We start from the raw sequence: 25,641 nt of genomic DNA on the forward strand, positions 1-25,641 counted from the left end.
TTGCCTTTAGCCAGCGGGTGGTTGGTTGGTGGAACAGACTTCCATCCCTTGTAGTGAAGGTTGATAGCCTAAATAAGTTTAAGGCTCAGCTGGACAGGTATTTTGAACGAACAGAGGGGTGAAGTGGAAGTGGGTTTTTTTTCTTTTTTTTTTTTGCTGATGCTGCATAAGCTTGCTTTCTTGCATCAAATGTCTCTACTAATGCCAATGCCAATGCTAAAAAAAAAAATTATAACAAATGTTGAAAATGTTCACCTTGGATTCTTCATCATATTCAGTGACACCTCTTGTAACTTTTTTATTGGGCACAAATGCTACCTATTTCATGAAGATGGTTTATCAATCATGAAATTGCTGATTTATCTTGATATTGATGAATCTGAATCTTTGTATCCGTTTTCGCTCTGAGTTACAGTAATTTTGATAATGATAATAACTTGAAATTCAGTTTTGATGTTCACATACAATTTTGAACAAAAGCATTGTTCAACTAAATACCCATTCAGATGGAATATGTCATGAACTTGTATAAGTGTAACCTAACAACCATTGTTGTGCATGCAAAGATATACAGTATTGCCACTGATGTGGTTTTGCAAGAATTGTGTGTGGTTAAAAAATGAGAGAAATTAGCTCTTTCATTTGGGTTATGTGAATTTTGAATCACCATATATAAATTAAATACTTCTGAAAAATTTAGTGATTATTGATCTTATTTTCTGCAGTGACTGCATATCCTCTAGAGGCAGTTTCTGAATCATGGTTTCATGCCCAGAGGTCCTTATTCTGTGTTCTGCGTTTATAGTTATTTCAAGTATGTCCCCCATTTCTGAAATATGCGATGGAATTGTTGAAACTTATAGTTGTGATTATTGCATGATGTAATGCAGATAAGCTCTATGAAAAATAGATATTGGTAATTATAATGGTAATATAATTACCAGTATCTTGCCAACTTTCTGGTTGTATGGGAAAATTATTAGAAAAACCATATCTGTATAGGTTTATGAACAGTGTTACCTTTTCAGAATTGTACAGGCCTAGAAGGCCTAGTTGTTTAGTCATATTACCTTGATTTTACTGGCTAAATAACTCAAATTTTGATGGAATAAAATATACAAGATTTTTATATGAGGTGAGTAAAGAAGGTATGCAATTGAAAGTTTAGTGGCTGAATATTTATGTGAAAATGCTGTTGCTTTGTCCTTTTGCTAACGGATGGCATCAGAAGGATGTAAGCTTAAGTTGTCATGTGTCTAGGTTCAGTACCATTAGTACTTTGTTTACAGCAGGAACATTTTCTGTTTTCTCAGGTGGAATGTGTTCATAATTGAACAGTATTTTGCATCTCATTCACATATACAAGTAGTCAAATAGTGTTAACAGGAAATTTCCAGATGTTGCAGTCGCTTATAAGATGACCATAGCAAGACTGGGATACCACTTTTGTGAAAGGGGAACTATTTGGGACAAGTGACTGAGTGGAAGACAGCCTTGAGAAACTTTCAGTGCAATCCTGATTGTCATACAGAAACACACACAAAAGCTAGAGAAGCTGATTAATAAAAAATGCCTTCTTTACACTGGATGATTTTGAAAATTTATTAATGAACATGGAATAAATAAAATTTATGCAGTTTTCTTTAACGACAAAGCTTGGTTCCATCTTAGCATGTGTGAATAGTGAAAACTAGATTTGGTAAACTGAAACCTCTATACACTTGCAAAAAATTGGATTATTGGTGTGCTTTGGCATATTGCCATGTGGTGGATGGATCCATTTTTCTTTGATTCACCGAAATGAATGGTGCCGTGTAACTGAGATATTGTCATAGTTCATTTTATTTCTGAAGGAGGATGGATACGATTATTGCTTTTAGCAAGGAGTATGCTGAAACCAGGTCCTTTCTTCAAGGTTCTTTGTCAATCTAATTTCCAGAGGATTGTAGTCCCTCCAGATACCAGATGCACTGGATGAGCTGAAAACCAACATTGCAACAGTGATTGAAATCAGTTTTCCAGCGTTGTGTTAAGTGATTTCAACATATGAAAAAGAATGCATATACATTTGTGAAAAAGGTGGCCATTTTTAACATCTTATAATCACACTGACATTACTGTGTTATTAGTATTGATGGAATTGAGGGTATAATTATATTGTTCTGTGACTTTACTCCAAAAATAATAATCTGGGTTGCATGACTTCTTGATCATCCTATACAAGTGGTTTCCTATCTATGGTGTTTGCTGTTAATCTTAAATGAAGGATTGGAGACCCATTTCAATTTCTTTATCAGTTCTTAAATTTATGCAACAGCTATTTTTGCTAGTACAGTTGACTTTCAGAATAACGGCACCTTTGTGATTCAAGATGCTGTTATTTCTATTTTTCTGTTATCTAGAAAGTTTTATTTTTGATATATTTAATGCAGAAATAATGACACTAAATAAGAAATAGAGATATTAAGAATGCAATTTTATTAACTGCACATAAAAAAACAAACATGTTGACGATCCTATGTTTATACACTTCTACTTATGCCCGTTCTTTTTTTTTTTTTGTCCTCGCCTTTTCCCATTATTATATGGGGTCAGCGTTTTTATTGTTTTGGCATGCAATTTTTATGGCCGGATGCCCTTCCTGACGCCAACCCTCACCCTTTGTTCGGGCTGAGGATATGTGGTGGTCATTCCCTGACCTTCCACATCCTCTGTATTTGGTGGTCACAGACCCGATCCCTGGTCTAATCGAGAAGCAGGTGCTATGCACTACTGCTCCTGCCCACCTGGCTATTCTATTTTCTGTTATTATATCAAGTTTGTCACCAAGCTTTAATGTTCTTAATTCTTCTCTGTATGAGATTTATTAACTTTAGGAGCCATAGTGAGGGGTTTTTAATTTAAAATAAATGTAAAGCAGCGGTATAATCTGATATCAGTACAGAATTCACTTTCAAAATGGCGAATTTAAACAAATAAAGTAATCACATAACTTGCCAGTTTTTTTTTTTTTTTACCCCCCCTGACACTGCAAGACATTTGCGCTGTAAATATCCGATTCAATGTGCCATTAGCTCGAATGTGCCATTATTTCGACAGTCTACTGTAATAACTAATCAGGTTCTTCCCGACGATGCCACTCAAGTTCGAAAGGTGTGTCACCTATTACAAACCTTCTCCAAATGTCATTTTATAGTTGCACTTAATGACAAGTCTTAGGCCGAAGTAACCTACCTTGATTTATTTTTTTCCATTCGATGCTGTATGTCCATCAGCATTGACTGATCTGTTATCCATCTGTTATTTCATTGTTTGCTGATGATATACCATAAAGTACAGTTAATACATATATTTGAAAATGAAGATATAATAAACAAGGTTTGCTCTTTAAGAAATCAGTCATTTCTTTAAACAGTGGCCTCTCAGTCAGTACCTGTAAATCATCCCATGTGTCTATTTTCAAAGAGATCTTTCTTTCCCATTCCTTCCAGCTTTAACCCTTGATGGGACAGGGATTAAAACCATCTGTGACCAAAAGTTTTACCAGTTATCTTTAACTCCAAACTACTCCAGTAAAACCTGGTTAATTTGAAGTTCAAGGGACGATCAAAATATGTCTCTTTTGATTCAGGTGGGTTCAAAGTATCTATACAAGTTCAGAATGTGTTGATATTAATTAATCAAGAAAAATTTTTAGTCAGATACTCATACTGTTATTAACACAGAATTTTCATAGATCTCATTTAAATTTTTTTTTTTTTGCATGTAATATTTTCCTTTCTCTGCAGCTACCATGGTTACTCTTTTCTGTAAATAGTAATATGTTTATGTGCACAAATAAAAATAATTTAATTCCATAACCTAGGTAATGGATTTAATCATAGCTTTAATTGAACATTTCACATTTCATAGGTACTCATACAGTAGCCATTTTCTGTCTACCATCCTCAGCTGTTCTTAAGTGACAAAGTTTGTCACCAGTTCGTATAGCAAGATCAGCTTATGCTTGTTATAAAGTTTACTGAAAGCTGCAATGCAAAGAAGAGAGAGAGAGAGATTGCATTTTTTCCTTTTTTTTTTTTTTTTTGTTGCCTATAAGTATTAAAAAGTATACCAAAATATGGCATCTCTCTCTCTCAAAGTTCAAAGTTGTGTATACATAATAAAGAAAGCATTGCTCTTTTTTTCTTTTTTTTTTTTTTAATGTTCAGCTTGTATATGTTAAGTTACATGAATTATGGTGAAAAAAAATTAAACTTAGCAGTCTTGTTATCACTTATTATTACATATGAGAAATTCAGTGAATTTCTCCACAGCAAAACTACTACTACAATTATCTTTTTCATGTTGACTACTAATGTGTTAACTATCTGTTCAGGTTTCATTTTGGTAGAATTCATCTACTATAATGAAACCAATTATTAATTTGGCTCAGCCAAGTAGTATTAAAACTGATAGAGAAGTTTCTTTAGCAGTTTGTGGTTAATTTCTAATATAAATAGTGACTGTATTTATACACAAAATACAGATTTAATTCCACACAACAAAGGTAAAATTTTTTTTGTGTACATTGAAATGTGTACATCACAATTTGTATGGGTGAACAAAATATATTCATTGTAATGAAATAAGAAATTTAATCACACTGAAATTTAATAAAAAAATGTCAGAACAATAAGTTACATATTACGAAATAATGAAACTCATTTATTAAATAAAATTTTATAATTTTTAATAAAAATTGTTTTCAACTCTTATTTTCAATGAAACAAAACTTAATTCTGCTTGGAAATTAAGAAATTCATTATAAATATGAAACTGTAGTCTTTTCCATTTTGAAATTTATTAAACCATAATAAGCTCAGATGATATGATGTAAACAACTGTACTTTTTCATCAAAAACTGTAAACAAACATAATTTAAATGCCGCATCTCATCTACCAGAATGTTTCACTAAATATATAATTCTGCATAAACAGCCTCTTTCACTTCCAAACTTACTTGATTACTTAGGAAGGTAGACAGAAGCCACTAATATTGAACAGGAAATTAACTGCTTAGTTAGTAAATCGTTGCAACGTTGCCAGATGCTGAAGATCAAAAGTATCCAAAAATGTGGTTACTATCTCTTTAGAAGATATTTACAGTTAAACATAATAAACAACACAGTGCTTGTTTTAATGTATAGCTCATATACATCAAACCGCATGAGCGTTATGGCAGTAATAACAAAACTTGGTGCTCTTTATTATCATGTGAGAAACCTTAAAAAGAATACTTAATTTTCTTTGAATCCTCCAGTGAAAGTATATTTTCTCTAATGCACATTTATTATTATTCTCTCTCAAATTGGGTGCATACATATGGAGACTTGATAGCACCTGATTTGGAACACCATGCATTTTGTATTGTTAGTGATCAGTGTTCTTCTGTAAATAAAGCAGATTACATGTGCACCAATAACATGCATTACAGTTAATGAGATTTTCCATTATTCTGCTTTCAATTCTTCAGGGAAGTGAGTAGAAATTAAACTTGATTATGTGCAGTATACTAGCAATTTTTTGTTACAATAATGTTTACTTCTAGGGTTTCAGCAGTTATATGGTTTTTCGAATTAAATAAGCTATTCACAAGTTATGGGACTGAATTCAAATGGCAGCAACTTCAAAATACATCACATTTTGAATTATCCAATATCAAATTAACAAGGATATATTGTATTTCAAAATCTCTGGTTAGCCACAAAAGATAAAAATAGGACTATGTGGATTTTTTAACAAAATTTGGCTTGTATCACTGATTGCCAAATTATCATGAATTATTTCGGATTGCACATTTTACCAATAATTCTCCCTGACTTTGAAGTTAATCAGTGGAATATAACTTCTTTAAATGGGCAAATGCCAAAAGTGGATATCATTTCAGTATCCAGATAAATCATATATAAAAATCTTGATCTTAGCTATATACCCCTATGTTAGCCTATTGAAATTAATTCCCTTAGTGTTTTCCCAAAAGCTTCATAATTCAGGCTGGCATGCACCCTTGATATGGAATAAAGTGATATGATACATACACTCCCTCCCCAGAAATATAAGGAATGAACTTACACTAAAAATTAAGTAATGGAATTAGATCTCTTGGCAAGTCCTTCATTGGTCCTACTGTTAGAGTGATTAATCCATTAAAATATATTTTAAAATGTTTCTTGGTATTTTCTTACCACTTTTTTCAGTGGCAGCTGTCTTTGAAGATAATAAAGCACCATCACAAAAGATCACCTTGGTAACAAGAACTAGTTCTTGTACTGAAGTAATCTTTTGCAACAGTGCTTTATATTGTCTTCAAACAAACTAATTTTCTTCTGCTTATATAGACATCAGTTTTGGCTGTTGTTTTTCTTTTCTGTAAACATTGACCTTTTTCATTGAAGTTAAATTGAACCTGTCTGATGTTTAATCTTGTTTATTGTGTTAACAACTCCTAAACTAACTTTATACTGTTGTGATCTGTCTCCATCTGAGTAAGGGAAGTATGATAATGTAAGGTTACAATCTAAGACCAAGTTTCAAATCCATTTCTGCTATGAAAGCTCTGTGAACATTGACTAATGCACTCTCCAAGTTCTAAAAGCATGCTTTCTACATGTATCATTTAATCCTTCCTTAAAACACACATGTAATGATGTCAAACAATCTAGTAAAGGAGCAAATGAAAATACAGTTATAAATTGCTGCTAACAAGTTGATAAAAGACAATATATCAAATTTCCCATTTTGTTCATGTTAATTTGCACAAGACTATACCTATTATGTTCCTTCTACACCATGACTAGAGTGGTATTCAGGAGGAGGAGGGGGGGAGGGAGGGGGAGAGAGAGAGAGAGAGAGAGAGAGAGAGAGAGAGAGAGATGAGAATTACTATTAAAAGTATTAATAATCAATTCTTCATTGGGAGGGGGGGGGGGAGTCTGGCACTGCTCAGGAATTTATCAACAACTTATACACCTTATTTGTGACCTGTCTTCTCTAGCATAAAGTGTCTCATCCAATCACCCCCCCCAACAAACAAACCACTAGCACAGGGGTGGGGTACCTTTTTTAGTACCAGGGGCAAATTGCAAGTGCACAAGAACCTGTGGGGGGGGGGCATGCATCTTTGCTGAGAAAAATGAATCTTTAATTTTACAAATTCATAGGTATGCATGCGATCACACTGAGCAATATTAATTAAAATGTTATAATGCATTAATTAACTACACAGTTATAATGTTTTAAATACCGAAACACCAAAGACACCACAGTTATAATGTTTTAATTTTAATGAAATTATCCATCATCAATAACAAGACCTAATAGGACAGCTAATACACACAAGCTTGGTTTTGGGGAAGAAACAAATGCTAATTGGCAGTAATAATGGTGTGATTATTACATCATCAATTCATACATATTCTGACTCATGATTAATGTCACAAGACATGCATTATGGATAACAGAAATTTGTTAAAATAACTTATATAAATGACCGTTTTGCCCTTAAGGCAGTTTTTCATATGGCATTTTAGAGGACTTCGTCAGCAGGTGGTTTCAAGTTCGACTGGGGGAGAAATTTGGCTGCAGGTGAGAGGTTCCCCACCCCTGCTCTAGCATTATCTGAAATTTAACATCAAAATCAACAGGATTTGCCTTATTTCAAATGGGTGGACTAATCCATATTAGTATTAGTAATGGCCACAAGGTGCAAGGAAGCCTATGGCTTATGCTGCACCAAACAAAAATAAAAAATAATAATAAAATAAAATAACAAAAAATAAAATAAGAATAAAAACAAATTAATAATAATAATAAGAAAATAAAAAAAATAATAATAAGAGAAAAGGAAATGGACAACCCATGCATTTACCTTGTCCCTTAGGTAATTATCCACCTGACCTTTGAATTTCTCCAAACTGTGAGCCTCTACCACCCATGTAGGTAACTTATTCCAGTAATTTATAACTTCCTTGTTAAAATAAAACTTCCTGCAATCCAATCTAAACAACTCCCCCCCCCCATAACTTGAAATTATTGCCCCTTGTTCTAGAATCATTTATAACCTTGAAAATTTCGTCCTTATTCATTTTGCTTATGCCTCTCAGAGCCTTAAACACATCAATCAATTCTCCTCTAAGGTGCCTAGTTTCCAAACTCTGCAACCAACATATTTGAAGTCTTTCCTCATATGGATGCCCTTTTGCTGATTTCACCAGGTGAGTTCCCATCTTTGGACCCTTTCAAGAAGCACAATGTCTTTCTTTAGGTGTGGTCTCCATACTTGAACACAGTATTCCAAGTGTAGTCTAACAATAGCCTTATAGGATTATAACATACTTATCTCTACTAACAATTGTTCGATAAATCATTGATGGGACACCATGGGCCCTCCTTGTAACTAGTCTGCAGTGCTTGGAGAACTTACTATCTGACTGTATCGTGATACCCAAGTCCCTTTCCTTCACTACCGGCTTTAGTTCAACTCCGCCAAGTGTATAAGATTTATTTTGGGGTTACTGTTCCCCAGGTGTAATACCTTACGCTTTGCTGGATTAAAGCATAGCTGCCATTTTTCTGACCATCCCTGAAGTCTATCTAGGTCATTCTGAAGAAGCTCTGCTTGGCAGCAGTCATTAACTACTCTACCAATCTTTACATCTGTAAAATCACGCCCTCCTATCCCTTCATCAATGTCATTTATGAAAATCAAAAACAACAGTGGTCCTAATACTGATGCTTGGGGAACCCCACTTCTTACATCAACCCAATCTGAGGAATAACCATTTATCACAACCCTCTGCCTCCTGCTCTAAAGTCATACAGCTATCCATGTAAGGATTTTCCCAGTGATTCCAACCTGTTCCAGCTTATAAAGTAACCGCTCATGTGGGACTATGTCAAATGCCTTGCTAAAATCCAAATAAACAACTTGAAATTATTCCCTAGGTCCAGCTGTTGAGTGACCCTGTCAAAATAGCTAACCAGATTAGTTAAACATGATTTTCCCTTTACAAAACCCATGCTTCAGAATTCCATTTCTATCTAAGTTATATTGAATTCCCCCCTGATCATAGTCTCCATGATTTTCCGTACTATTGAAGTTAGTCTAACCCACCAGTAATTTCTCACTTCACTCTTAGAACTGCCCTTATGTATTAGAGATACGTTGGCACTTTTCCAATCCAACGGAATCACTCGTAAGTCCAGTGATGCTCTCGTAATTAGTCTCAGTGGTTTAATGCACTCACTTGCTGCCTCCCTTAAGATTAAAGGGTAAATGCTATCAACCCCAGGAGCCTTATTGGCCTGTAGGCTTGAAAGTTTTTTCATTAAATAAATGTGTGTGAAATTTCAACATCATGCTTACAAGTTAGTGCAAATGCATATATAATGATTCCAATTTTATAACTATTTAGTAGTTTGCTGCGAACAGATCTGATGCATTTGTGCTAACTTGTAAGCATGATAACTCACTACGCAACTTGAGGCTTTTGCCCTAAAATGAAAAGTAATTCAAATTTCAACGTCATTAATTACGTTTTTTTCAACTTCACTCCCATAATTTTTCATTGACATAAAGGGTTTTTCTTCTGTAAATATCGATGCAAAGAACTGTTGAGTTCATCTGCAACATCAGCTGGGGTGATTTAGGTAATCTAATATCAGACACTGTTTTCTCCATCCTATCCTTCAAAATTCTGACTGATCTCACCTATGTAGTATTTTGTGCACTCTCTTAAGGTACCCTGTAAATCACCCAACTTGATTGTATCTTGGTCAGGGCTTTAATATTCCCTAAAATGGCTAATGGCTGTTAATTTCCTGTTGAGAGTCTGATATTCTTAGTGTTCAGTATGCTATTGATAATTTCAGAGATTCTTGGATGCAAAGCATGTAAAAGCCAAAAGCACCCCCTCAGGGTGGTGCTTTTGGCTCTAGAAGTAAATCTGCTGTATTTTCTTTTTTGAGATGTGATGTCTTTCTGTGGGATAACATTGCAAAAAATGGATGCCACGCTGAATTCCATCCCTGTCCTCAGATTGACTATAAGACACTGCACTTCATAATCAAGTTATACTGTTATGTCCAGTGGTTTGGGCTGAACTGTAAATTGTGTGGTGTGTGTTAGTTTATAGTAAACTTGGGTTATAAGTTGTTAATTTTTCCTCATTACTAAAACATCCAAAAACAGCAGGGCATTGTCCCTCTCAACTATGAAGCAAGTTTAAACAATACAGGAACATATTCTTTATTTTTTATATTAAATCGTGCACTCATCATCCACACAGTGGGTAGTTGATTGGTAGAACAGGCTTCCATCTTTTATTGTGCAAGCTAATAGCCTAAATAAATTTAAGGCCGAGCTGGATCTTCTTGATTAGACCGGGGTTCGAGCCCTTCACCACCAAATACGGAGGATGCGGAAAGGTCAGGGAATGACCACCGCGTATCCCGGAGCAATATGGCCTTAGTTGCTAATGCTCGTAAAAACCAAATAACAGCTGAGCTGGACAGGCATTTGGAACGAATGGAGGGATGAAATGAGAGGTTTTTTTTTTTTTGGCTGATGCTGCATAAGCTTGCTTTCTTGCATTGTATGCCTCTACTAATGCTAATATCTATAGGGGATAGGGGAGAATAGAATGCATGCTTTCAGGGATCCTTCAGTAGCTCCACTATCTGTTTGTTACATTATATACAAAAGTAGTACTATTTAACTCCCTGGTAGTTATGTAGAGTCATTTTGATCTCTCTCTCTCTCTCTCACTTCATGGGGGAAACACTTCATTCTGGAATAATTCACAATACTGTCCGAGTTTATTTTTTGCTACAGTTTCTTTCTTAAAAATTTGACAAGTCTATGTTAAATAGGGTGAAAATGTGCTGCCAAAGTTGGCAATATCTTTTATATGATTTTGTGTAATGCCACAGCTGTAAGACCCAGAAAAGATGTTTGACTGATAGCTAGTTCTTCTGATGAGGTTGGTGGCCCCTCCTATGTAATGTCTCAGCACATTTTTTCATTCTGTATGGGGATATATGTAAATAAGAATTTTGTATTTAACGTGAATGAAAAGTTTTCATTAAAAGTCAGTAGAACAAAATGGTCTCATTCAAATGTCAATCTATAAGATTACAAATAATGGAATTCTTAAAATTTTACTGTATTAAAAATAGTTTTTATATATTAAAGGAGAGAATACTTAAGCCATCAGCATTATGATTCTGTGATTGAGTATTATATTTGTGATCAAGAAACAATGTGTGATTGAGTATTGTTTGTGGTCAAGAAACAAATTAATAGAATTTAAGGTAATGAATTGCCACAGCAGGTCTTGTGGGTATGCCTGATTTGATTTGTGGATCTTCAGCAGGTCATAAAACTTGACAATCTTGTGGTAATTGACAATCCAAACATTTTCATAAATTACATGCATGTAATTTGAAACATATCTCCTCTTCAGTCTCTCCTTTTGTCTAGCTATTATCTCGGAATGGCATTAACCCTTCCCTACAAACCCTTAAGAGGAAATATATTTGGCATTACACTGCCCTTTATGATATTTGTAAAGTGGAAAAAAAAATAACCATTCTATTCTGCTTTGAACTTTTTCAAACATTTTGCCACAGCCACCCTGGAAAGTAATTTATTCCATGATCTACGGTGTGCTGCCTAAAAGTGAAGTTCCATTATCTTTTTACTCACTAAGATTTTTTTTATGCACTCTTTGATAGTCACTTTGATAACACAAATGGACTATCAGGCTTCAATTTAGTATTTCCTGTTACATCTTTAGTCCTAGCTAGAATAAATACTCTTTCCTCTATAACTTTTTTTTTTTTTTTTTGTTTATATAATTGATCTGCTTTCCTTTTGGTCTGTTACCATTTATTTTTACTTTGAAGATCTGTTTAGTATAGTATTTTAAAATTGCTTTGCTTACCTTGGATTGGTTTTATTTAACTCAGCAATTTCCCCCCCCCCCTTAGTTCATCATTTGTAATATAGTCCAGCCATTACTTCCACCTGCATTAATTTCTTAATTTATTTCTGAAGATTCTAATTTTTCATTAAATTATATCAGCACATTAAATTTCTTACGGAAATACCCTATTGCATTTTTTAAAAAAATGGTAACTTCATATTTGGGTATTATATTTTGATCTGATTTGTGAAGATTTAAAAGTTGGGTCCTGTTTTCAGACCCTCCTTGTTACTTTTTTAATTTCAAAACTATTTCTCATTTGCTTTTTTAGAAATGAAATGTCAGTCAGTCTATAAGATTAAAAAATTATTTAAATTCTTAAAATTTACTTATTAAAAATTTTTTTTAATATATTAAAGGTAGGAATACTTGTGATGCTAAACATTCTCAGGAATTAAGCCACGAGCATTATGAAAATATTTGTGGTCAAGAAACAAGTGGAAGAGAGGATTTTAATCTAAAACATTTGCACCTCCATGAAGAAAATGATGGGGCCACAAAGAAACAGGGAAAAGAATACTATTTTTATCAAGGTAAGATGCTGCATATAGTTCATTTTCCTAGTTTTTTATTACTCACCTTAAGTTCATTTAGCCTACAACTGTTTGGGGACATGCCTGTTTCGTGGGCCTCTGTTTCATAAACCTCTTACAGATGTCTTCCCTATACAAAGAAAAAAAAAAAATGCTGTAATCTGAAGTTAAACTTATTCACACCAACATGTACTATATTTTATTTCCTTTGGAATAATTTTAAAATAACACTTGCTTCTTATCATTAAAAATTTATCCTTTTATATCATAAATTGTACTAATGTACAAAAGAACACGAAGAGCTAAGTCATTGGGAACAAACTTTTACTTGCTTGCACTTGTTTATCCTGTTTCCCTGCTACACTTTGTGTGTGCGTGTGATGTATTTATTTATTTATTTTTATTTTTGCATAACAGCTAGTGATGGCCAACATATCTATCTACATTCCTTAAATGTTCACATGCTGGTTAAAGAATATGGTAGCCTTGATAGATGTCCCCTTACATTTACTGCAAAAATTATTGAGCTTGAAAGAACATCTATGAGTGAGGTAAGCCAACAGTTAAGATATTTTTAATTCCTAAATTTTCTGGTGCCCATCTGAAATTGGTTCAAGTCTACATAAAAAAAAAAAAAAACATGCTGAGAATCACAGTTGAGCATCTTTTTGTTCTGATCAGGTGCTAAAAACATTTCAGTAATGAAATTATATATTCTTATGACCACTAGAGTCATTGTGGTGTCAAAAGAAACTTGATTTAATTTAAATAGTCTCAAAAAATACAATTAGTTATTTTATTTATTTATTTTGTTAAATCTTTGTCTATAATTTAGAAAAAAAACATTGAATATTAATGTGAGTTAAATTCCAGTACATATTAATTAAAAGGACAGTCTGATCTCCAGAAACTTTCATCCATATACATTTTACACCTTTTAAGAGTTACAGAGCCTGGCAACTAGGCATCTTAATGTCCTGAATGAGGTAGAAATTTTTATTATTATAAATGATTCCAGAACTCTAGGGGCCATAAATTAAAATTATGGGGGGTGGGGGGGATTTTTAGATTGAGTTGTAGGAAGTTTAGATTGAGTTGTTGATTGTTTCATCATCAATTTCCTTTTGGAAATTGGTGAAACAATCAACACTTAACAATCTGCCTTTAATACCTTAAAGAATTACAGATCGTTCTCTGAAGTTTTGTAGTACTTCCTGTACCACTTCTTCAGTGATTGTAAAGACAGCAGAACTGATAAATTATAGTGACTTGACTTACATAAAGTTATTTGATTACACATTTTTTATATGTTAAGGTTTTATTTTGAATTAGTTAACAAATAGTTATTAAAAACATTAATAAAGATTAAATTTTAATAGTTTTAAATAATTTTACATTAGTTATTAATTTAGTTAATAAGATTAATAATTAAAATTAAATTTACATTAAGTAAATTGATAACTTTCAATACTTACACTCTTGTAATGCTGTCCTTATGACACTATTGGCCTTCCATACCAAGAAATTGGTTTACAATTAATTATATTTATATGTTCTGCACTGTACTCTCAAACTAAGAATGGTTCGAATTAAAACTGGCTAAGGTCTTCTGGTTTTTTTTTTTTTTTTTAATTTAGGGAAAGGGTTACTCTGATTATGGATTTTAAACCAGGAGCTCTTACCTGACTTGTAACATCATAATCTTCTTGGATGTAGCTTTTGTTGATCATAGCTCTTCTGAACCATGGGATATTTCTTGTTGTACTCAGTGGTCTGTACTGTTTGGAAAACTGTCTCTGTGTGAGGAGCATGGTGGTTCTTCTCCAGATAACTCGGTGTTCTTGGGCAGAGTAGACTGGTACACTGTTGGTCCTGGAATTTAGGAAGGGCCCTGGAGTGTAGAAAGTTTTAGCCAAAAAGTTGTTTATTATTCAAATAGTTACCTTCGTGAGTGGTTGAGGCTTGGTTAGCTAGTTTGGGGAAATTCAAAAGTCAGCTGGATAAATACCAGTGTGAGGAGGGGATCATCTTAGTAGTTTATTATATTTTTTGGCTGCCTGCAGCAAAAGCCTGGTGCTTTCTTGCACTATATGGATAACACTAATACAAAAAGACAATTCACAGACAGAAAAAAAAAAAAAAAAAAAAAAAACAGTACAAAGAGAGACTAAAGATCACTAACAATAAAGCAGGTGTTATTTTTAATTTAGTAATGTTACTTTTGATGTTTTGAAAATGTTTTGTAGTTTGATGCTATTAATAGCCAAATTGAATGACACAGAACTACTCTGTTATTTCTAACCCTAGACCAATCTGAAGAGTGATCATTAATCACACCAGTGTTCTCCCCTATTGAATGGGTGCACCGCTCGGTGAATTTAACTGACCGCCCAGCTAAAATTTAAGCGATTCTCGTGGTATCATATGGTACTTCTCACTGATCTTGATCAGTATTAATTTGAACATACTATGCGATCGAGGTTAATGCAACAAGAGCATAATGTTAAATTATGCAATTAATTTTTGCTCTGGATTCCTTAAGTCACATTTATAAAAAAACAGAAAATTTTGTAATATTGCAAAGTATTACACTTCCCCACCTAGCTACTTCATAATGCCACTTGGCTGGCAAAATTTTCTGGGGAGAACACTGCTGCACACCCTTTAATCAAAAGGATGTCAAGAATTTTGAAGTCTTGATTCCAAGAAAGTGCCAGATCCTGAGTATTTCTCCACTTGTTCTCAAAACTTATGCTCCTGGGTTTACTCCTGCTTTTTATCACCTTTTTTTACACTTTCTTATTCCACAGTTGTTTTCTCTTCTGCTTGAAAATTTGCTCATATCCAGCCAGTTCCTAAAAAGAGTGAAAATCCCTCCCATCCAATTATCATCCCATTGTATTTACTTCTACTCTTTCTAAAGTAATGGAGAAATCTATTAACTGCCAACTCCTGAACTGTCTAGAAACTTTCCATTTGATCAGTTGGATTCTACCAGTGTCTATTCACTGGTGATACATTGGCTTATTTACTCACTATGGACAAATTTAATGGAAAATGGAAAAGTTTGGTGACACTCATGCAGTTGCTCTTGGCATTTCAATGACTTTTGATCATGTCTGCCCTAAAGGTCTTCTAAATAAGCTTCCATCTTGTAGATTGCTAACTGTTTTTTTTGTATTTGGGTATCCAGTTTTCTCTCTGACTGTTCACTTGAGGATGATGGTAGATGGCTCTCTTTCTTCTAACTTCTTCACTAATGCTGGTGTTCCCCAAGGTTCAGTTTTTTCTCCCACTCTTTTCCTCTTGTGTATTAGTGACTTTCCATTGACTGGAAATCCTGTCCATAGTTTTGCTGATAGCACATTGCATTCCACCTTCCAGTTTGAGAAACCTTGCCATGCACAAAAACCCTGGGTTCTGCTCTTCTTGGACTAATGTTATTAGAAGTTCCTCAATATTCAGTCCCTGTTTCTGTATTTAGTGATATTGATGAAGGCATATCAGGCTTAATGTCTAAGTTTGCAGATGATACAAAGGTTGGCAGGGCAGGGTTAATGACAGTAATTGGAGTATGCTACTGCAACAAGATATAGAAAAATTAGGCAGATTTGCTGTTAAGTGGCAATTCAAGTTTAACATTGACAAATGCAAAAAACTGCATGTAGGATACAGTAATACCAGAATATCATACTGACTGTGTGGTGCAATGCTCTCAAGGTAGTGGAGAATAAAAAAGATTTGGGATAATTTTTGGAGTCAAACATGAAGTTCTCTGAGCAGGATGCCAGCACAGCACTTGAGGTTTTGTCAGTGATATACAGGGTGTTTATAAATGGTGGGAACCCTTGCAGTGATTTATTGCACAAAGACTAGGACAGATATCAGTGTCATATACATACCTTGTGAAAGAGAAAATGTCAAAGTTTTTTTTTTTTTTTACAACACAACAATTCAATGTGGGAACCACGTGTGCCATGGCAAATGTCTACACGGTAATTGAACTCTTGACATCTCCTGTGCATGGAGGTAGCTTCTTCACTTCTCTGCTTTAGTTCCTGGACATCACATGGCAAAGATGGTACATAAACATGATCCTTTATGTAGCCCCACAAGAAGAAATAAGATGGAGTTAAGTCCAGTGATCTTGGCGGCCATTTCAAGAAACATTCATCCCTTCCTCCAGCATGTCCGATCTAGTGCTTGTGTAGCTCAGTGTTAAGATAGGCCCGAACGTCATTATGGAAGTGGGGAGGGGCCCCATCTTGCTGGTAAATAAAGTCATCACTATCTTCCTGAACTTGAGGCATGAACCATTGCTGCAGCATATTGAGGTAGGATTGCCCAGTTACAGTGCCCTCAGCAAAGAAGAAAGGTCCGTACAGTTTTTGCCATGACAAGGTGCAGAAAACATTCACCTTCGGTGAATTACACTCATATTTAATTATCTCTTCAGGTTTCTGGGTGCCCCAGATTTGACAATTGTGTCGGTTGACTTTCCCATTGGTGTGAAATGTGGCCTCATCGCTAAACACTATGCAATTCAAGAAGTTGTCATGTTCTTCTGTCCTTGCAGTTCACAACAAAATTGGAAATGCTTCTGGTGGTGAATGATGGAACTACACACCTTGGAAGTAACAACTGGGAAACTTTCATGTTTTGTCTTTCACATGGTATAAATAAGTAAATGGTATCTCTCTTACTCCATGTGCAATATTGAAAGTGTTCCCACCATTTATAGACAGTGTGTGTGTGTGTTATGAAATATTGGAATAGATGTAAAAAGGTGTGTCAGATCAGGTTAATGGCATCAATTGTAGATTGAACATTACATCAGTCTGTAATATCATTTACTATTGTAAGAGTATAATTGGTACTATATAGGTATTCAAAGTATATTAAAACATTGGCATAAAAGTACTCAGCGGGCCAAAAGGACCTATAAAGACTAAGATAGCCCATGTTGGTTTACATTGCTATACCCTAGAAATAAACATATAATTAGCAATAAAATAAAAATATAAAATAGAATAAAATAAAATAATGATTATGCAGCTAATTATTGATAATCAGATGCACTGAATGGCACTTTTTCGAGGGCTAACACCATTCAGTATATCCCACCAATAATTAGCAAGACTATCTGTTTCTGATTGTTATCTGCCTGTTTAACTAGGTCCAAATAATTAAACATAAAGGCAATCTATGCTAAACTTTAAATTTATCAGTTAACAGGCAAGATAACAGCTAGCCCGGCAGATATCTTTGAAACAAATATACAGAATACAGTTGTGTCCCCATATCCACTGATTTGGTATCCATTGATTCAGTTACCTGCGGTTAACCATGGGAAAAAAAAATGAAAAATCTTAACACATACTACTCTAGTGTCCAATACAATGCTTCCCTTTATTTTTTATGATGTATGGTTTGGTCACCAATGTTGTTTCTTTAGAGATTTAATGGATGCATTGTTTTCAAACTTTTGAATAATTTTAAGTTTTTGTTTAATTTGAAAGCACAACTATTGTGTTTGCCCATCATTTTCCCGATTTATAAACAAAAAAAAAAAAAATAATAAAAATAGTTACTATAAAAAAATATATAATTTCGACATCACTGACATAAATAACAAAACAAAATTTGTCCTTTTGTGTTGCGATGGAACACAATAATCGATGTGATGCACTAAATCAAACTAAACATATGATTTTTTTTTTTTTTTTTGTTTTGACTGGTAGGTGTGAAGACTGGGGGTTGCAAGATAATAGGTACACTAATCTCCCAATGACGACTTATAACGTGGTTCTTGTCGCTCATTTATGACTTGCAAAATATCTGTTCATACCTATTTTAGTTATTACTGGAATTTTATGATTTCTGGTAGATCCCCCCCCCCCAGTCTGAGTGTCCCGGTTAATCCAATCCTGGTAATCGAGAGTTTGTTGTACTTTATTATTACCGTATTTAATGTTGGTAATGTCTTACTGTGTGTTTAATTTATCGATTAAACTGTATTATACGTATGTATGTACAAGACAATCACATTTTATATGGGGTCAGCAGGTGTTCGCTTATATCTGCGGTTTGAGCCATCCACAGTAGGTCTTGGAACGTATCCCCCGCGGATATGGGGGTCTTACTGTATAATACAGAAAAGAGTGCCAGTCATAATTTTCACTTCAGATGTGGTGTTTTTATTTATTTTAAATAAATAAATGATTTATCAGAAGCATTAGTTTTTAGGCAAGTTAGCATATAAAGTGCCTACTCTGTTCATCATGACTTTCTTTCTAGGTATGTATGACTATAACTTCTCACTAGTAGTTCTCTGGCCTGGCTCCACATGCCAGGGATGGTAACTAGGTGGTGACAATCACTGTCACCGTCTGAGCTAAGTGGCCAGTCACTCAACAACATAACAAAATTATGGTGTCTTCGCATAACACACAGCAGTGTTGCTATAGTTGGGGTTATTTTGGTCTGGGCTGCTTATGCAATAAAAAAAAGTAATAATAAAAAAATAAATAAAAATAAATGTCCATTCGCATGTAATAAATACATATTGTATAGACAAAAAAATCTTATGACTGTATTTTAATATAACACGTAAATGATATTTATGTTCAAAGTTTTCAGAAATCAGCTTTTTTGAAAAGCTGTTTTTCTCAAAAAAAAAAAAAAAAATATATATATATATATACACACACACACAAACACACAAACACACACTACACTTCTTACTTTTGAAAAGCTGGAAATGTACATGATTTTACATAACTGCTCACCAGTAAAAAAAATACCTGTCTGCTTTTCTTTATAAAGTTTAATATTGTATGTTATTTTATTATTTATTATCCCTCTTTCTTTGTTGCCCCAGACAGTGTACTGTAATTCTCCAAAAAAAACACAAAAAAATAACTAATTTGTGTTGTGTTTCTTTGTTTTTTAACTTTCTTGAATTTCAGGTTCTTCGTAAACGACTTAGATATTTACAACATTTGCCATTAACTTGCGAATTTCAAGTTGCTGAACTGCTTTTTCAACCTCCTCTAATTTCACCAGCAACATTTGAATCATTTACAGGTTTGTACTGCTTTGTTGCATTTTTATTAATTTACTAATGAAGATTTTTATAATATTTGCGAAAAACTGTAATCTAAGAACAATTGAAAGTAACCACTTTGCTTCAACACATTTGTTCCTCTTTTGCCTTTTTAATGTTTCATTATTTCTTTTCACACATCTATATATATAAAAGAATATTTCGGAAAATAGTTCTTTTTTATGTGCACACTTTTTGCTTTCCGCAAGGCAGGGCTAACTGCTGTTGTGTCATACTACAACAAAGTGACTGACAGGTCTGTCCCAAAGGCCATGCCTAGGCATGTCCCTCTCAAATTAAGCTGCATATACCACAGCGATGACTCATTACCCGGTAGTGTTTAGTAGTGTTATGATGTCACACAATGTTGACAGTTCAGCCATTGTTAATTGTGTGGTTTAATTTTTAGTGTTTTTAATTTTAGAATTCTACATGTCTCAAGGCAATGATTCAGTTTTTTCAAATGTTTCTTCAGCTGTTAGCAAGGTTGTTAATAATGGCAGTAATAGAAAAGAAAAAGATTGTATCAGAAAGGCTGAGAAGAAGAAAAGAAAAGATCTTGAAGAATATGAAGCCGCACTTAAAAATCCAGAAAAGAAAAAGCAATATATAATAAGTTAAAGGCTTCACAAAAAGGAAAGGAAAAATACGAAAAGAGCAAAAAAAAATGAATTACAAATTGTTGATAGCTCTACTGAAACTCCAATCCAAAAATTTAATACAAGATGTATATTCTTACTACGTGACATAGAGCAAAACGGAAAGAAAAGAAATAAGTTGCAGATAAAATATGTTTAATGTTAAAATACGAACAGGAAAGTAATACATTCCTGTATTACTTTCCTGTTCGTATTTTAACATTAAACATTTTATCTGCAACCTGTTATTTCTTTTCTTTCCATTTTGCTCTGTGTCACATAGTAATAATATATATATATAAATAATGAATCCAGAGCACGTAGTCTTTTCACTTATATTAACATATGACATTTTTGGAAGTATCGAAACTTCTTTGGAAGAAAAGTTTCAATGTACAATTTTAGCCGTAACAAATAATACTGTTCATTGAATGAAAAAATTTTATCTGAACTTAATATTCCAGGAGAATTGAAAATAGTTTATTCATCAGACCAAATTATGCCAGATAGTTGTAATGCTGAAGAATACAACTCTGTAACACCCGAAACACTTTATTCTCTGGAGCCTTCAGGTTTACCTCTGCATAAATTACTATTAAAGGTAAATGCAATTGTTATGGTTTTAAGAATCTTAGATATAAAAAATGAATACGTGTAGTGGAATTAAGGGAGAAATGTTTGATTTGTGAACACGTCACAGGTTACAGAGCTGGATTGAAAGCATATATCCCATGGTTTCATATGTATTCAAATGAAGGGGAATATAACTTAATTTTCCGGCAAACACAGTTTCCTGTGAAATTGTTTTTAGTATGACTAATGCTATAAACAAAAGTCAAGGTCAAATATTATCTAAAGTTGGTGTTGACTTAACATCTCCATGTTTTTCGTATGGACAATTGTACTTTGCATTAAGTAGAGTGAAGGTAGTTAAAAATCTTTGTATTAATGGAAAATGAATCAAAAAAAATTGGACAAGAAATGTTGTTTATAATCAAATATATAAATGATGGTTTTGTTATTAATTTGTTTTTAGATAATAAAATAATATAATATAATTTTTGTACGTTTTGATTATTAGAAGGGGGGGGGGCGGTTCCCCAGCGCTAAAAAAAAATTAAAATATCAAATCGTGTAATTCAGATTCATGTGACACAAGTCAGAAGGGAGCTAAGTGACCTTCAGGTTTGTTTATTTAAAAATAAAATGTATATAACAGGGCAAAAAGTTCTATGTGTGAAGTATATATAAAAGTGTGGCTGTGCAAGAATTGAAAATAAGTAAAGCCATTGATTTAAAAAAAAAAACAAAATCAATGACTAACTGATATTCAAAAGTCTCCTTTCATCTGTGTCAGAAGCCTACACTAAAAATAAAGTGACATTTTACCCAAAATTTGAGAAAGCTTTAGACATTTCATCAATTTAAGAAAATTTTGGGGAGGAAAATAGCCCACCAGAAACGTATGCATGCTTAATCCTTTGGGAAGTGATAATGGTTTTCCAAGATTGGGCAAACCTAATTTAGTTGTCTCTTCACTTAATAGGAACAGAATAAGGAAACTTCAGAGAAAGTCTCAAAGAAGATGCTGCCTAGAGCAGTGGCACGCAAACTTATTTTGCTCACGACCCCCTTTATTAAATATAAATTGACGTGACCCCTCAATGTAAATCCCAAGGGAGTATAACAAGATTTTTACAGAAAAAAAATGGCATTTTATAAATTATGTAGTAGAAAATTTTGAGTACTGAGAAAGGAATAAAAAAATTGTTTCCTTTTTAATTTTTTTTTCAGCCTGGTCTGTACTTGTTAACAGGAGAGACTGCTTCTACAGGGATGGGATACACTTAAATAGAAATGGTGCAAGAATGTTTGCTGATGCTATCGAGGCAGTGTTAGGTGGGTCGAAAAACTGCTAGATTGGGGGGATACAAGGACTAATAGATTAACAGTAGCCACTGGCAGAGGTGAAAGTGATTCTCGCACTGCTTCTATTGGAATGAGCCGCAGCCTGGAAAATAAGATGGAGGATATTTCAGAGACTGCTGGGAATCATTGGGGTACAAATAAACACATAGGTTGTGTTATGGTATCTAAGAAAAAGAACAGGCGCATGTATACTTGCGTGTACACCAATGCTAGGAGTTTAGTAAATAAATTTGATGAATTTGAGGTATTGCTCAAAACATCAAAGGCAGATATTGTGGAGATAACAGAGACGTGGTGTCATACAGATATAAGGAATGCAGAACTGGAATTTGGGGAGTACAATGTCTACAGAAAGGATAGGAAGGGAGGAGGGGTTATGCTATTAGTTAAGAAATACATAAAATCCAAGGAAGTGAAGCCAGTCGACATTGCTGGACAGTGCAGTGTAGAGTCAGTTTGGTGTGACATAAGCATTGGGAGATCAAAATTGAGAGTAGGAGTGTGCTATAGGCCTAATGACTCTGATGAGTATAATAAGAAACTGTGCAGGTAAATAGAGGGGGCCAGTAAATCAGAGAGTCTTATAATGGGGGATTTTAATTTCCCAGATATTGACTGGAATTTGGGGGCTGGTCACTCACACACTAGCAAGGCTTTTGTGGATTTATTGGATGATTGTTTTCTACATCATCATGTTCGGGAGGCAACTAGAGGGAGTAATACTCTTGATTTGATTATCAGTAGTGATTCTTCATGCATTAAGAATCTGCAGGTAAATGAACCACTAGGTGGCAGTGATCACAGTGTGCTGAAGTGGGATTTACTCAAAGAGGTAACTACCATTAGGGATAAAGGGAAGGGTTGTTGCTTTCGTAAAGGCAACTACGATGGACTGAGACAGTATTTAAATTCTATACAGTGGGACCAACTGATGATGTTACCAAACAGCAAATTCAAAATGGGAAGCATTCAAAGAACTTATCTTGGAAGCTACTACGCTTTACATACCAACTAAGAAATATTATTCAAGGTTTAGGCCTAAGTGGATGTCAGATGAAATAATGAGACATATGGCAGAGAAGAAAAATGCATGGGATACATATAAATTAACACGTGACACAGAAGCTTATGATAGATACAAGTTGATCTATAACCAAGTTACAAAGGAGGTTAGGCAGGCGAAGGCAGATTACAAGAAATCTTTGGCAAGGGATGCAAAGAAATACAGCAAAGAGTTCTTTACTTATGTAAACTCTAGAAGGAAGGAGATGAATCAGATTGGTCCACTTGATATCGATGGGTCAACTGTTGATGATCCTGCTCAGGTAGCTAAAAAACTGAATGAATATTTTGCATCGACATTCACACATGACGATTTATTCAGCGAGGGGAATGCCAGAGGTATATTCAACTCTGGCAGTAAGCTAGAGAATCTTGTAATAACTGAGAGTCATGTGGAGGAGAAATTGTTGAAGATAAATACAAGAAAGGCACCTGGGGTGGATGGGATCTATCCAGTTATATTAAAGGAGGCAGCAAAGGAAGTAAGCAAACCCTTAGCCATAATTATGAGAGCTTCCTTGGACTCAGGGGAAGTACACATGGACTGGAGATGTGCAAATGTGACCCCAATTCACAAAGGAGGATCAAAGGGCGACACAAGTAATTATAGACCTGTTAGTTTAACTTCTGTTCCTGGAAAATTAATGGAGGCACTGGTTAAAGAAGCACTGCAGCATCATCTAGACAAGACTTCAGTTACAGCTCAGAAACAGCATGGTTTTGTTAAGGGGAAGTCTTGCCTGACAAATTTGATTGGATACTATGATGCAGTCACAAAATAATTGGATGCAAGGAATAACTTTGATATTATATACTTGGATCTTAGAAAGGCTTTTGATACTGTTGCACATGAAAGACTGCTGCACAAATTGGAGCAGTGTGGCATTGGAGGCAAATTGCTGCTATGGATAAAGGGGTGGTTGAGGGGAGAAGACAGAGTGGTAATCATTGGACCCTGCTCATCGTGGACTAATGTTATTAGTGGAGTCCCTCAGGGTTCAGTATTGGGTCCATTATTGTTTTCTGTATTTATAAATGATATTGATGATGGTATATCAAGCTTAATGTCCAAGTTTGCAGACGATACAAAGGTTGGCAGGGTTGTCAAGGACACTACTGACACTATGCTACTGCAACAGGATCTGGAAAGGTTGAGCAGATGGGCTGAGAGGTAGCAAATGAAGTTTAACATTGACAAATGTAAAGTACTACATATAGGAAACAGCAACCCCAGAGCAACGTATCAAATCTGTGGTACTACACTGACAGTGGTAGAGAATGAAAGAGACCTGGGGGTGGTTGTGCAGGCAGATATGAAGTTTTCTGAGCAGTGCAGACGGGCTGCAAGAGTAGCTCATGGTGTATTGTTGATGATATATAGGAATTTTTCTAGCAGGGATAAGGAGGTGATTATTCCCTTGTATAAGGCAATGGTCAGGCCACACCTAGAGTACTGTATACAGGTCTGGAGGCCTCATTTCAAGAAGGACGTAGAGATGCTGGAACGAGTACAGAGAAGGGCAACAAGATTAGTGAATGGAACAAAGGGGTGCTCTTACGAAGAAAGGCTTAAATTTTGCAAATTACAGTGTCTGGGGACTAGGCACCAGCGAGGTGATCTGATAGAGGTGTATAAAGCCTTGAATGGTTTGAGCATGCTCAATGCTGATGGGATTCTTCCTCTTGCTCAGAATAATCACCTGAGAGGACATAAATTCAAATTGAGAAAAGACAGATGTAGGATAGACATGAGGAAATTTGTCTTTAGCCAGCGGGTGGTTGGTTGGTTGGTGGAATAGACTTCCATCCCTTGTCGTGGAAGTTGATAGCCTAAATAAGTTTAAGGCTCAGCTGGACAGGTATTTCGAACGAACAGAAGGGTGAAGTGGAAGTGGTTATTTTTTATTTATTTATTTATTATTATTATTATTTTATTTATTTTTTTTTTGGCTGATGCTGCATAAGCTTGCTTTCTTGCATCAAATGCCTCTACTAATGCTAATTTGCACATTAAAATAATTGTTTAATATTTTTATTGAGTACAGCAAAAACAACAGATCAAATTCTTATTCTTCAATTAAGATTACAAAACAATAAAAAATGAACAATTAATGAGAAGGATGAGCCTGGATAACCGATAATATTTGGTCCATATTTGGACGATATTTGAAATTGTTAATACCATATCTTCTGGACCAAGTCTGGAATGCTGTTTTGTTTTTATAGCTGTTAATATTGAGAAACAAACCTCACACAAATATGTAGACTTGAAAGGTAGCTATCTTTGTATTGCCATTTTTGATAATTCTGGATACTCATCTCAAAGAGAAAGACAATTTTTCCCAAGT

General features: G+C 34.4%; 1 protein-coding gene across 1 annotated transcript in view; it reads left to right on the plus strand.

Annotated features, from left to right (window-relative positions):
- Window positions 1–25,641, plus strand: part of LOC150085173 (E3 ubiquitin-protein ligase RNF10) — a 197,799-nt gene that overhangs the window by 98,278 nt on the left and 73,880 nt on the right. The window contains exons 10-12 of the mRNA XM_090373063.1: window positions 12,386–12,559; window positions 12,977–13,110; window positions 19,528–19,645. Of these exons, the coding sequence (XP_090229189.1) occupies window positions 12,386–12,559; window positions 12,977–13,110; window positions 19,528–19,645 (426 nt within the window). The remainder of the gene's footprint in view (window positions 1–12,385; window positions 12,560–12,976; window positions 13,111–19,527; window positions 19,646–25,641) is intronic.

The sequence above is a fragment of the Mastigoproctus giganteus genome, chromosome 5 (assembly GCF_048544385.1).
Source record: "Mastigoproctus giganteus isolate SK-2022 chromosome 5, ASM4854438v1, whole genome shotgun sequence".
Lineage (NCBI taxonomy): Eukaryota > Metazoa > Arthropoda > Arachnida > Uropygi > Thelyphonidae > Mastigoproctus > Mastigoproctus giganteus.